General features: G+C 56.6%; 1 protein-coding gene across 1 annotated transcript in view; it reads right to left on the bottom strand.

Moving 5' to 3' along the window:
• Nucleotides 1-13,389, bottom strand: part of CDH23 (cadherin-related 23) — a 413,720-nt gene extending 400,331 nt beyond the window's left edge. The window contains exons 1-2 of the mRNA XM_015562107.1: nucleotides 13,323-13,389; nucleotides 8,260-8,337 (exon numbers count right to left, since the gene is read on the bottom strand). Coding sequence (XP_015417593.1) covers nucleotides 8,260-8,337; nucleotides 13,323-13,389 — 145 coding nt within the window. The remainder of the gene's footprint in view (nucleotides 1-8,259; nucleotides 8,338-13,322) is intronic.
• Between the last annotated feature and the right edge of the window lie 1,207 nt (nucleotides 13,390-14,596).

The raw sequence follows: 14,596 nt of genomic DNA, 5'->3' as shown, positions 1-14,596 counted from the left end.
GAGGGCACTAATCCTTGAGGGTCAGTGCTGCCCTGGAGGAAGGCAGAGGGGGCAAGGCCGCAGAAGCATCCAGGCCCTTCCAGGGGTCCTGAGAGTCATCACCCCACCTCCCAGAAGGAAGAGTAAAGTCCCTGCTCTGTGATGGCGATAAGAACCTAGGGCCACCGCCCCTGGGTCCCAGCATCAGATCATCTGGACAGATAGTGGATCACCTCCTTCCTCTAAAACCATGCCCCCTCCAACCTGAATGTCCCCCAGGGAGCCTTTGGGCTAACCTTACTTCCCTTACTTCCCTACCCCAAGATTGTAAAAGCTGAGAGGCACCTGGAGCCCTTTCTTCAAACTATGTCCTAAACTCTCACCCCATCAACCCGAGATGCCCTTCTTCCCCAGGCCCCGAGGCAGCACGTGCCTGCACGGGCAGAGCCCCTCTGAACCCCTTCTGTAGCTGGTGTGTGAATTCACAGCAGGCTTCAGTCTGGAATCCAACAGTAATTTGCGGGGGCCCTTGGGCAAGCTCCCCCTCTTGGGCCTCAGTTTCTCCATCTGTAAGGTGGGAGTGTTTGACTAAGACAGTGGTCATCAAATTGTCCTACAGGAGGCTGTAGGGGTTCATCATAGGCCCTATGAAGAGCCTTGGGGATGAGGGGGGAGTCAAAGTGAGGTGCGAAATACAGGCTATTACAGCCCCCCTGTCTCCCACTGATCTTAACTTCAACCAGAGATGAAAATTTCTCCCTTGCACTTATTATTGTCTAACACACTCTATTTTTTGTATTATTATCAGCTCTTGAGCTACATTGCCTCTGTACAGGCGGTTGGCAGAGAAGACCAAGCCATGCTCAGAGCACAGACCCAGCTGATGCTGGGACCCACTGGACTCCTCACATCCATGTCCCCCTAGCCCTATAATTCCCTGCTGAGGAACTGCTCTGGGGGACCAGGGGCCCCTGCCCCCTGTGTCAGTCCTAAGGAACTCTCTGGTTAAGAGAAAAGTCATTCTCAGCCTCCATCCTCTCCTGAGAGATGCTTTCTTCCCTTTAAAGATACAATGGGAGAAAGGCACAGGGAAGGAGGGACCGCCCCTTCCAAGACACTAGGTACCGAGACCTCCCAGACTCCCCCTCTCCCATCACTTCCACGTCTTCTCCAGACATCTTGCCATCCCCAAGTGTTTGCTGCCCACACGGCCCGCCACTCACACCAGCTTCCCACTCTGTGCTCCATGGGGGCTGCCTCTGCAGGGAGCTGTCCATGTGCCCGCAGGGGCACAGCTCCTCCATCTGCTGAGACCGCCGACGCGGGGTCAGCCCACTGAAAATTGCTCTCCCTGGGTCCAGACGAAACAGCTGGGCATTGATGGGGTTTGCAGAGAAATTAATCAGCACCGACTGGCAGCAGTGCCAGGCGCTACCTGGGCCCGATCCATCCTAATGAATCCCAGCTCCCGCCTTAATGGCTCCTGACAAGACTAATTCCGTCGGGTAGGTGATTAGCGTGGGCACTGCCATCTGAATTGTGGCTCAAGACGCTTTGGGAGTGCTGGGGGGTCTGCCTGGGGAAGCTGGCACCGTAGGCATCCATCTCGGTGGCACAGAGGGGCAGGGGAACAAGGCGAGGAGGATCAGCAAGTCATTCACCCTCCACATCCTCTCATTCCTGCCTTCATCTTGCTACTCACCTGACCAGCATCCTTTGAGCCCCTTCTGTACCTGGCACTGTGCTTGGCACAGAGGGCACGCAGGCTCAGCCTGCTCAGCTGTGAAGTGGAGATGAGGACACCTGTGAGAGTCACCGTGAGGCCCATGGGAGGCCATGCATTGAAAATGCTTCACCGAGGCCCCGCCAGGAGGCTGGCAGTCAATAAACACTCACCAATATTATCACTCACAATCCTAGGTTATATATAAATGTGAAAATTATAATTAATTGTAATGTCGATATTAATAAAAGTAATAAGTGAAAACGAACAGCCAAGGGGGAGGTACACACAGATAGCGAGCCAGAACTCACTAAGAGCTTTCAGAGACGACCACGAAGCAGACAGGGGGTGGGGAGGCTGCGGGCCTCAAAGAGCAGCTGACATCTGAGCTCCACCCTGAAAGAAGAGTAGGAATTTACAGCATGGGAACAGCATGGCGAAGGGCAGTGGTGAGACCCCAGGAGGTGCTAGGATGCTGTGTGGGTCACCAGGGCCAGAAAGCAGGGCGCCTCTGGGGAGTCGTAGGTGCCAGGGAGACATCTGGCCGGAGGTGCGTAGAATTGGGGTAGAGGAGGGACCTCTGTGGCCAGCCCCGAGGGGCACCACCCCTCCAGGACCTAAGGCGTGAGAATCGGTGGCAGCTGAGGTGGATGGACCAGAAGTCCTCTGCCCCTCGCAGGGCTCCTTGCTCAGGTGGTGCCTCCAGGCCGGACTTCATGCTGCTGCTGTGTCCCTCCCTGGAAGTCACCCAGGGCTCAGCGCCCCGAGGGTCTCCAGCAAATGCCACATGCAACTCACTTCCAGCATCTCTGCTGTTTGGGGGACAAGTTCTCTGGGGCCCACCCTCTGGGCAGCCATCGTTGTCACCAACACTTCATGCCTGACACGCCCTTGGGAGGGGAGCACCTGGCCTGAGACTCCAGGAGGGATGGTGAGCAGCAATGGAGCCATCCCCAGCCCTTGCTCAAAGATACCCTTCTTCCCCCACATGCTCACCAACTCCAGACTCCATTCCTGTCCTCAAGGCACCCGAACCTCAGATGCAAGCTGGGCACGGGGCTTGCGCTGAGGACACAGATATGGCCCTGGAAGCATTCACAGAGCAACAGGGGAGCAGATGAGCAACAGAGTCACAACAGCGCTGCAGCTGGGACTAACAGAGAGGGAAGGAAGCCGCACCTGAACCCGCCCAGAGAGCCTCCGAGGTGGTGGCCTCTGACCTGACTGCCCGGCACAGGCTCATCCACCGTGTTCCAGTGGCAGGAGCGGCCCCTGCAAAGGCTGAGAGGTCAGAACCCGCCCCTCCTGCCCAAGGAACTCTAGGAGACCAGCATGGCTGGCGTGGAGCGCTCCAGGGGGGAGGGCAGTGGGGAGGTGTGAGAGCAGCAGGGCCAGGACTGCAAACAACCTTCACGCCATCTAGGAATGCTGGCTTTTGTTCCGAGAGGGATGGGGGACTCGAGCCGACCTGATGACAGGCTCTGTCCCAGGCTGCAAAGCACTCCATCACTCAGCTGCTCTTGTGAGAACAGGCTGCCGCAGGGAGACCACGGAGAACATTAGGGAGCTGCCTGGGTGACCCACGCCTGGACCCTGGGGGTAGCTGAGGAAGGGGTGGGAAGTGAGAAGGTTCTGGAAATATCTTGAAGCTAGAGCCACAGGACATCAGATGAACTGGATGAGAGGTGAGGGAGAAAGGGAAGAGTCAGGGATGACCCCAAGCTTCAGGCCTGAGCAGCTGGAAGGATTGAGGTGCAACTACCTGAGATGGCACAGGCTGCAGAAGCGGCAGGTGTTTTGGGGGGAGGATCAGGACTCAGCTTTAGACGCGCTGAAGTGGACAGCCCTTAGACATCCCAGTGGAAATGGTGAGAAGAGGTGGGTACACGAGTCTGGAAGCTCCTCTGCGAGGAGGCCCAGGCAGAAGGCAGCCATCCCAGTGTCGTCAGCATGGAGACCGTACCCGACGCCCTGAGACTAGAGATCACATGAGTGAGAACATGAAGAATAGATAGAGGAGCTGGGCCGGGCCTGCCAACGCAAAGAAATCCAGGAGATGTGGAGCCTGCAGCCAAGGAGACTGAGAAGGAACAGCCAGAGGGGTGACATCCTGGAGGAGACAAAGATCATCTCTGAAAGGTCACAGGCCCGAGAACTAGCCACTGCACTAGCCACAGGGGTCACTGGTGATGACATGAGCGATATGGTGGCGAGTCTGGAGTGGAATCGGGAGGCAACCTGGAGGCAGCACCTTTGCAGCACCTGTCTTTCACCCTAACTATGCCATGTGGCCATTCACTGCTGACAGCCAGGGCCAAGGTATAGGCAATGCCAATGAGCCAGACCAGACACCGAGTCCTTGATCTGCCCTTGCTCTACCCCACCCAAGCCAGGCTCTGCTGCCAACGACTGATGTGCATGTCTGGAGCAAGACACCCAGGGACAAGGGGGCCCTGAGCATTAACAGCCCAGGGTGGTGGGAGGACAGAGCTACTTAATGACTTCATTTTGCTGCTGTCTCCCCTGGCTGGGAGATGGTCTTCAGAAAGAACATCACGCAGAGGGAATTGGAACCTGAGATAGGTGAGGAGATAGTAACAGAACAAGCAGCCTCCGCGAGGGTTTCAGATGGCCGCGCTGTGCCCTCCCATTCCGCTCCTGGGCACGGGGCCACGGCCCGCTGTCAGGATGGACGTCCTATTCTTTAACCCGGGAGAGCAGTCACAGAAACTACATACTGACGCAGCCGAACTCTACTTCCGATTCGTAAAAGGAATCTTAAAAATGAACTAATTACAACACTGAGGACACTGCCTTGAGCACTCAGTAAACATCATTATAATAATACTAGAGCCGCAGTGCACGATATTTGTGCACTGGGGGGGGGGGGGGGCCTCAGCCCAGCCTGCACCCTTTCACAGTCCGGGACCCCTCAGGGCCGACAGTTGGACAGCCCCTGAGGGGACCTTAGCACTGCCTCAGAGGCAGGAGAAGCTCCTGCCACTGCCTCTGTGCTCGCCAGCTATGAGCCCCCCACTCAAGGAGTGCACTGACCACCAGCGGGTAGCTCTGGCGTTGAGCGTCTGCCCCCTGGTGGTCAGTGCGTGTCATAGTGACTGGTCATTCCGCCATTCAGTCAATTTGCATATTAGGATTTTATTATATAGGATATGCTCCACATATATATTGTACATCATATGTTCTGTTGTTATTTTTCTAGAAGGCTTCAGTGGTCATTCAATGGGCAGGAGTGCCAGGGAAACAGGTTTCATGTGAGTATCAGGAAGAACTTTTCGTTCTCAGAACTAACCCACAAAAAGGAGCTGCCTCATAAGATGATGACTCCCCACCACTGGGTGTCCAGGCAGAAGGGGATGATCAGCCCCAGAGCAGGGAGTCTGGTCTGCCCACATCACTGACCGCCTCCTCCCGTGAGCTGACATTTTCTGACTGGCTTGGGCTATGCTGCTGGCCATTGGTATTGACCACCCCCCTGGACCCAGCTCATCCATGTGCTTGTCTGTCCCCCCTGCAAGCCCGTGGCTGGCAGGGCAGCCCTTCCAGCCATCCCTGGCCACACACAGCCTATCCTTCCAGGTGGGGAGACTTTGGAGTTAACAGTATCATATGTAAATACACCAACAATCCAGAGATGGGGCTATTCCATCCCCATTTTGCAGATTGGAACACTGAGCTTCAGAAAGCAAAGGTTAGTGAGAGCCAAAGCTCAAAGTCGCATCTCTAGGCCACCCCATTCCACATGGCAGGCAAAGGGCCAGTCCCCTGGACAAGATGTTTCAACCCTCACTCTCACCCTGGCCACTGCGGGTCAGAGGCCTGCACCCTGCCACATCCACGTGAGTCCACATCCACCCTCTGAATGGCCCAGGGCCATCCATGTAGCTGACAGCACCCAGTGCAGTTCTCCAGGCCTGTCTCCTCTAAGGACCCAGAGACATTGGGGCCAGCTGGGCCGCCAAGACCAAGGCCAATGGGTCCATCTTTTCAATGCCCTCTCACTGGTGAGATGGGAAGGTAGAGGCCCAAAGAGGGGCAGTGCTGTGCCCAAGGCCACACAGCAGGGAACAGAAGAAACCAGGCTCATGACTTTCAGGCCAGAGCTGCGCTGCGCTGCCCTCTGCTGATGCAAAAAGTAGGGAGGGGCCAGGAGGCTGCTGGGTCAGCTCAGGACCCAGCTCCTGACAGGAGAGATGAGTAGAGCTGTCTTCAGCTCACTGAGTCCTCTCTCTCTCCTACAGCCCCCTAGAGTCATGATCGACCCCCACTGCACAGACGGACGCCATGCTGCGACTGCCAAGTGTAGCCTTCATGGGCTGAGTCCTGGGAGTCGCTCCTGGAGGCCAATCGATGCTGGCATTTGCAGAAGACGATCCAGAGCCTGAGTCAAAGGTGCTAGATTGGGACCTGCTGGGGGTTTCCTTGTCACTTGCCAGCACTGGCCAAACAACGTCCACCCCACTCCACCCATCACCCTCCCTGCACCACGGGCCTCTGAGGACCCCACCTTCAGGCCTGAGCAGGGCAATGTGGAGTCACAGAGGAGGTGATGAAGCCGGCATGGCTCACCTGAGAGGGGCCTTCACCTCCCCTGGCCAGCAGCTCTGGTCGGTCAGTGGCTGGCCACACCTCTGCCTCAGTGACCCACCTGTCCTAAGCATATTCTCTCCACAACAAAGGGCTCTCCAGGAGGATGAGGTTAACAAACAAAATACTTAAGAAAATCAGCCACAGGAAATAGTGTGTGAAGGAATGAGAAGGGACTCTTTCAGAACTCTGCTCAACTGTCACCGCCTCCCAAAAATCTCTTCCGCAGCCTCCCGCCTCTGCCCTACCCCCGAGACACCACCCTCCTCCTTCAATCACGCACTGGCACTCAGCCACATACCCAGCTCAGCCCCTATTGCCCATGGCACCGATTTCTTTAGCCCTCTCTGGGCCCACGGCACCCAGGTCTGGCACCTATCTATCTGATGAACTGATGAATGAACCGAAAAAGGGAGAGCCCCTATAGTGACAAATGCTGCTCACATTCACTTGGCCACCTACACACGTGTGGCCTGGGCGCCTACTCTGCTGGCTCCGTGCCAGCCCATGCCAGGCCTGAGTGTGGGGAGGAGCCACAGATGAATCCAGGAGCCCACAGACATCCCCGATCCAAGCCAGAGGGGAGGAAACAGCTCGGCAAGGTCTCCAAGGGGCTAGCAGGAACCTTCTCCAGTCCCTAGAAGTGGGCAAAGCCTCTGGAAGAACATTCCAGAGAGGCAGGCAACCACTTCCCTAGGTAGCCTTTCAAACACCCAGATACCCAAACCTGAGTCCCCAGATTCAGCCTCACAGTGGGATCTGTCGGGGCTGCCAGTCACCAAAGGAGTGACCGCAGAGCCCCCACCCCCACCCCCGTCCCTAGAAATGAACCGTTCCTGGGCCATGGGGATCATCTCCACAGCAGTCGGAAACACTCCTGCTACCTGCTGTGCCCAGCACCCACCTGCAGAAAAGCTCCATCAGGGAGAGTAGAAGGCAAGGCGTCCTCAGGGGCTGTGCGCATGCCCCCACAGACAGCAGGGGAAGTCTGGGCCCCCTAAGGCTCCCCACTTCAAGCACCTGCATTTGGTTGTATATAAAAGTGTTTTAAATTACCTATTAGGTAAATATCTTAACACCCCTCCACTCTCTAAGTCACCTACTTCATTTCTAAGTACAAATGATGCGCCTAGAAGGGTGGGCCATGCTGACCCCTTGTACGAGCTCCTGGCACATAGCCCCACCCGCGTAAGAAGCCCCAGATTGCAGGCACTTTCCCTGAAATGACATCTATGAGAACGAGAGGACGGGGGAGAGGGTGTTGTGGAGGTGGGCGGGACCTTTCCAGACTGCCTGCCTGTCAGAGCAGCTGCAAGACACTTCATTCAATTCAGTTCCCATTTCCTGAGAGACTTCTGGGTCCCCAGCGCTGAACTAAGGCCACGGGGCTGTGTATGCAGATCCCCAGCTACAGGTGTGGGAGCCAGGTCCTCGGGAGGGGCCCATGAGGACGGACCAGGGTGATGAGGTGGCGAGCTGGGGGGTGGGGGGAGGCGAGGGGTGAACACCAGGATGCTTATGATCACCTACTAAATAGTTCTTTTTTTTTCTAATGACAAAAACGGGCATACTCAATGCAGGAAATACAGTAATCCCAGAAAAGCTCAAAAGGCTATAAAACAAAGTCTGCAACAGCTTCCATCTTCAAATTTTCACAAGAAAGAGGAAAATAACCATTTTATAGGACAAAACTCATGCAGAAGCGAAAGTCAAGCAGCTTGGGCTCCGTATGCTAGCCTCTCTGATACTTAGAATCCCCCTCTGTTGGAATGAGCCACCACGGGAAGTGCCGAGTGCCCCAAGCAGCAGCCATAGGAACGCCCATCAGGGATGCCAGGAGGAGGTTCCAATAATGGGTGGAAGACGGTCTCAGGCTCTAAGATCACCTTCACTTGGGGGAAAGGAGCCCACCTCATGCCACCCAGATGCCCACCAGCCCTGGGTCAACTCACCCACAGGCGTGTCCTCGCTGATCAGCAGGTACGTGTCGAAGAAGTGGTTGATGAAGAAGGGCAGCCGGTTCACCTGGCCTGGAAGTCAGAGGACACAAGCGTCAGTCAAGTACCCGTCTGCCAGCTTCATGCATTCTCCAAGGGGACACGGAGTGGCTGGGCTGCAGTGGGCACTGCATCTGTCCACTGCCATGGCCGCCTTCCTCAAGGCTAATGGACCCTCAGCGAGGCCACCAGCTATGGGAGGCTATCGAGCCCTGGTCCACAGTGAGCTGTGCTGAAGTGTAAAAAGCACACAGGGTTTCAAAGACTTTGTAAGAAAAGTGAGTGTAAAATGCCTCATTCATCTTCTATATTGATTACGTGTTGAACTGATCGCATTATGGATATATCGGGTTAAGATATATTATTGAAATGAATTTCACCTGTTTCTTTTCTAATGCAGCTCCTGGAAAATGTTAAATCACACACATAACTCGCATTGTATTTCTAGTGGGCAGCCCGGCTCCAGACCAGATGGGATGTGAGCTGGCAAGGACAAGGGCGGTCTGCTTTGCTGACTGCCACAACCCTGGTGCCCAGGAAAGGGTGTGGCATCCAGAGGCCCTCTGTAAATGATGACAATAATAATAGTAGTAGTAGTAGTAGTAGTAGTAGTAGTGATGATGGTGATGAGGATGATGATGGCTGCCATCTATGGACCCCATCTCTATACCAGTCACTTATACCGTCTCCATCAATCCTCGTGGTATGGTGGGTGCCATCATAGCCCCATTTTTCTGTTGTGGAAACGAGGCTTAGAGAAGATACGTATGAACTAGCCCAGAGTCGTGCAGTTAGTAATCGGCATGGGAACCCTGGGCAGTTAAGCCTGTATGACTCTGTGACACCTCAGAGTGGGGCTGGTACCGGAAGGGGTCAGGGTGATACTGCATGGCCTGAGGAATTTCACATCCACAAAGAGCCCCCCATACCACAAGTCCCCCACCACTACCACAGAAACTCCCTGAGGCTGGCTTCCCCTGTCCCCTTCGCCCCTTCGCATGGCCTTCCACAGTGTGGCACCATACGGAATATATTTGGTGTCGGTCCCAGTTTCTGGCACAGATTCCCCAAAACCCTTGGAAGTTCTGGAATGACAGGAATGTCTTTTGACCACAGCTGAGTTTATGCGCCTGGAGGGGGCACAGAAGCTCCGAACCTCGTCCTGTGCATGTCTTCCACTTGAGGCTCCGGAGCTGTGCCCTTTACATTAAACCAGGAAATGGACGTGGGGGGTTTCCCTGAGGTCTGTGCATCGTCCTGGACAACCGAACCCAAGGAAGGGTCATGGGAACCTCCAATTTAGAGCCAGTTGGTCAAAAGTACAGGGGGCCTGGGACTTGTGACAGGCCCCTGAGAGGGGCCTCAACCTTAAATCTGTGGAAGCTGATGCGGATGTCAGGTAGTTGGTGTCAAAACTAAACGGTGAGACCCTCTGTGGGTGTGCAGAGAACTGGGTGTTGGTGTTGGAGAACAGCCAGAAGGAGGCAGGGAGGGCACATCCCTCGGCCTCTGCCGACCAGGGAGCTGATCCTTCTCGCAGGGCCATGCAGTGCAGCACCTGCCATAGCAGCTCCTGGGTGTCCAGGCGCCTTCCCTCGCACCCTCACCTCTGTTGACGTGGGCTCCCTCAGAGCTTGGGCCAGGCTCAAGAATGCTGAGGCCAACTCACAGAAGGCTGGAGTCAAGGGGGCCCTTCCCCCTCCTGCGTCCCTGAGCCTCTGTCCCATGCCTCAGTTTACGCACGTGTGAAACAGTGATAATAATAGGACTTACATCATGGCTGTCCCGAGGACTAAATGAGATTACATACATAAAGCGCTTAACGCCATGCCCCAGCACACAGCAAGCACTCGATAAGTGGTAGCTATTACTAATATTGGTATTAATAACAGGGCCGTCTGCTTGGCCAGGGGGAATGCTTTGGATCCCTGTGGGGGGCTTGGACTGAGCAAAGGTAGAAGGCTCAGGGGTGCCCAGAGATTTCGGGGCGGGCTTTGGGCTGGTTGGGGAGGGGAACCAGTGAGGAAAAGATCGCCTGCAGCTGCATCGGTTCATTTTTAAATTTGATCTTACAGGACCTGCCGATAATCAGCCGCTGAGAGCTCTGCACGGGCAGCTGGGCAGAGCGCAGGGGACATGCATCGCCTGCCACATACCAAGCAGGGCTCGTGTTCTTGGAATAGGCCAGCCACCCTCGGAGGCCTGGGGGGTGGCCCTGAGCTGCCAGCGTGGCACCTGGGGACTGGGAGGGGGCTGCTGGAGGTGGGGTGGGGGGAAAGGGGCATGCTGACAGGTCGCTCGTTCTTGTAAAGACCGCTTTTCAGGCACGAAGGCTGTGTATTCCAGAGGCAAAACCACTGCCTCAGAGCTTTGAGGCCTCCGGGGGTGGGAGTGTGAGTGGGCATATGTGCTGATGTCAGGCGAGGGGCCCTCAGCTCCACGTTAGGGGCCCTCAGGCCCAGTGCCCGGAGACTGCCTCCGTGACCCAGCGATTGCAGCGATGCTCCCTGGCCCCACCAGCAAGGAGGGGCAAGGAGGCCTGACCAGGCCTTCGCTCTGGCCTCCCATACACGCCCACGGGTGCAGAATAAGAAGTGCCTGGGAGCACAGAGGCCAGAGGAGAGAAGGGTAAGAAGGCGACAGGCTGACAAGGGGGGCTGACATCTAGGGGGCATCTGTCCCTGAGCCTGACCCACCTCTGACCACCAGGGTTGGGAGAAGAAATCAGCCAGGCCGTGGGGTCAGCTGGGAACAAAGGGGAGGTCCTGGGGTGTAGTCTGGGGGACAAGGCGAGTGCTCAGGGTTGGGGGCAGGTGTCAAAAGGGCACGGTGAGATGATGGTGCCCTTCAGTCCCTAAGGTCAGCCCCCGCCCACCATGCCGAAGGTGGGGACCAGGACGAGGAGCTGTGCCCACGATGCCAGGCAGGCTAGACCGCAGGCTGGCTGGTTTTGCCAGAGACCTGCTGGGTGGCCCCAGGCACTTACTTCACTTCTGCTTTCTGAGTCCCCTTTTGCTCCCCTTAGGAAAAGACACAGCTGATATGAAAGAGCTCCCGCTTACTTAGCACAGAACATGTGCCAGGCATCACGCTAAGTGCTGGATATGCGTGGTAACTCCTCTGACCATTTTACAACCAAGGAGCAGAGTCCTGCTGCCCCTCCTGTTTCACAGAGAAGCTAAGAAGCCACGGGACCTGGGAGCAGCGGGTGGGACCAGGAGTCCCGGCTCTGTGCTGCTGCCTCGTGCCCACTGAGGGTGCTCTGGTGCTCAGGCACACGGCCACCTCGACTGAGGAAGGCAGCTGGGCACTCAGCACCTGTTTCATTTTACATACATGCTTGGGGGATTTTACATATATGCTGGGGGGGTTACATACATGCTGGAAGGATTTTACATATATGCTGGGGGTTACATATACGCTGGGAGGTTATATATATGCTGGGGGTTACATATATGCTGGGGGATTTTACATATATGCTGGGGGTTACATATATGCTGAGGGGGATTTTACATGTATGCTGAGGGGGATTTTACATGTATGCTGGAAGGATTTTACATATATGCTGGAAGGATTTTACATATATGCTGGGGGGATTTTACATATATGCTGGGGGGCGGGGGCATGAGTGTCCAAGGTCACAGGAGGCTGAGCAAAGGTCCTGATTGCCACCCTCTAGCAAACCCAGAGGGTACCCCCCAGTAAGGTCTCCCCGGGGGAAGTAGGCGGGGGTGTGTGTGTCTTGACAAAAGCCCCTGTGAAGGATCAGAGACCTGCATCGAAGCGCAGCTGAACCCTCGATTGAGTGGCCTGGGCCAGCTGCTTCTCAAAGCATCAGTTTCTCCCCTGGAAAGTGGGCCCACAGTTGAGAGGGTCTGAGACCCCCTCCAGCTCCGCCCGGAGAGTCTCTGTGACCGTAACCTGGCTGCCGGGGTGGGAGTGAGTTCCCCATCACAGGAGCATTCCAGCAGAGACCCTCCACGCCCGGAGGCCAGGAGAGGGGACAGTCAGGGGACTTCCAGGCATCAGGACACCAGCATCACCCCAACAAGCTGAGGCTGTGGCTTCCTCCAGAGGCGCCCGGCTCCCTGGAGTGGGAGAAGGAGCTGGCCTCCCTCAGGAATGTGTTTGCCTGTCGCCAGGCACACCATGCCCACAGCTCTTCCCCAAGGACACCCTGGCCCCCAGGGACACGGTGCCAGCTGTGCCTGCTGTCCTGGCCTTCCTTCAGATCAGACCAGAGCTGTTTGGTCCTGGGGGCCAGGACAGGCAAATGCCCTGGCCTCCTCGGTGGGCATTAGCGCGGGCCCTGACCCGGGAGGAGGGGAAGGAGGGCTGGTCCTCCCGGCAGAGAGAAGCAGCCCCTCACCTCCACGCCTTTGCTCAGGCGGTCCCCACCTGCAGGAGTCCCTTCTTCCCACTCCCCTATTTTAAAACTCTCTCAGTCCTTAAAGCGCAGAGTAAGTGTCTCCCTTCTGGCTGAGTGTCTGCTATCCCCGCAGGCCCGATTAATCTTTCCTTCAGACGGGCTTCTCTGTCCTTTATTCCCACTCTCTTCACCTGCAGCAGAGGAAGTCCTAGCGTTGCTAGTAAATCTGCTAGGCTCTGAACTCCTTGAGAATGAGTCGTTTCTTCCACGCCCCAGAGTTGGGCACAGGTGACACACATAGTAGGTGCTCAAAAGGCAGCTGGAAAACTGAACAGACTGGGCCGAAGAAGGACGGTTTATGGTCACAGATGCCTCCTTCCCTTAAAGCTCAAGTATTTCTCAAGGCTCCTCCCACCGCCTCCAGTGGCCCAGGCCCTGGGGGTGGGTATTTTCAGCCCTGAGAGTGCTGCAGAGCAACCCAGGCCCAGGGAGGGAAGTGTGTACCCGGTCACACTGCAAGGCGGGATCTCCGGGGTCCCAGAGCAGTCCCCTCTGGATTCCTGCCCCAAAGTGCCAACCCCACAGCCGGCCCCCACACCCTGCAGCCCTGGCTTCCCATGCCTGCCGTGGGGGAAAGGACTAAACTTACCCCAGCATCCAGAGATCAGCACAAACAGCCATACCACCTGGCAGCTGGTGGCAACGTGGCACCTCATGGCTCCTGGGGACACAAGAAGGAGGGCATGAGAAGCAGCCGAGTGGTGGGGGCCTATTCTTCAAGACCCTCGAGCACTTCCCACCCCTGCAGCTCCAGGGAGAAGGGAAAAGAGGGAGTCAACTCAAATGGGGGCGGGGGCAGGAGTGGGGACTCGGAAAAGAGAGGGTCTGCATCGTTGATTTGATCATCGTCCAACCCTGGGTGTAACACAGCGGCCTGGGCGAGACTGGGCTGGGGTGGGGGCAATAGGCCCTCCTTGCCCTTGGGGGTGGCTGCTCAGCCATGGGTGAGGCTCAGCAGTGGGCATGGGATCCTGACATGTTCTGGGCTCAGTGGGTGGAAGGAGGAGCCGCCACCTCCATCCTCCAGGGCAGCATCCGGGTGAGTGATGGAGTCTGGTTAGTTTGGGGACGGGCTAGGAGGCGGGTGCTGGGCAGGAAGACAGGCGTCTGTGAGGGGCTTGTCAGGCCCACTGCCCGCCTCTCTCCAGCCTAAGACCCTGGCAAGCATGTTTTTTCATGTTGTGTGTAGTTTTTTAAATAGCCACCATATCACCCCAAAACATTAGTTCTGAAAGGGGGCAGCAAGTTAGGGGTCCAAAAAGCACAGGGAGGAAAGATGACCTGCCTAGGGACTCACAGGAAACGTGGGAAGCTGGAGCTGAAACTGTGGGGGCTCAGAGCAAAGCGCCAGAGATCTGGGGCCCACCTACCACAGGCTCAGCAAGGCAGGTCCCAGGTCTCAGAGTGGCGGGAAGGGTGGGCTGCTCCTCCCCACCCCTCACAGGCTCAGGAGCCGGCCTCCCTGGAGACCAGCCGTGAACGGGGAGGGGCCTGCTCCTCCGCTGGTACTCCCTGCCTCCTCCGAACCCTCACCCTGCGTGCAGGAACCTGGCCCGGCACCTCTGTATCCCCTGCAGGGCCTGTCCAAGGGCCCCCACAGCATCCTGCAGGGAGCACATACTGGGCGCCGCCTGGGTAGATTTGCCGTCCCTGCTCCACAGGCAGGGTCTGGAAGCTGAGAGCCATTAAACAATTCGCTCAGAGACCCCCAACTAGTGATGGGGTTCAGCATCTGGACCCAAGTTGACATGCCACCTCCCTCCTCAGTAAGGGACCGGGAAGGACATGGGGAGGGGAAGGGAGCTGAAAGGAAGGAGTTTTTTGGAGATTCTTCCACATCCTGGCAAGATGTAGGGACGAGAG

This window comes from Myotis davidii, unplaced genomic scaffold (assembly GCF_000327345.1).
Source record: "Myotis davidii unplaced genomic scaffold, ASM32734v1 scaffold134, whole genome shotgun sequence".
NCBI lineage: Eukaryota > Metazoa > Chordata > Mammalia > Chiroptera > Vespertilionidae > Myotis > Myotis davidii.
This window is presented reverse-complemented; position numbering and strand designations above follow the sequence as displayed.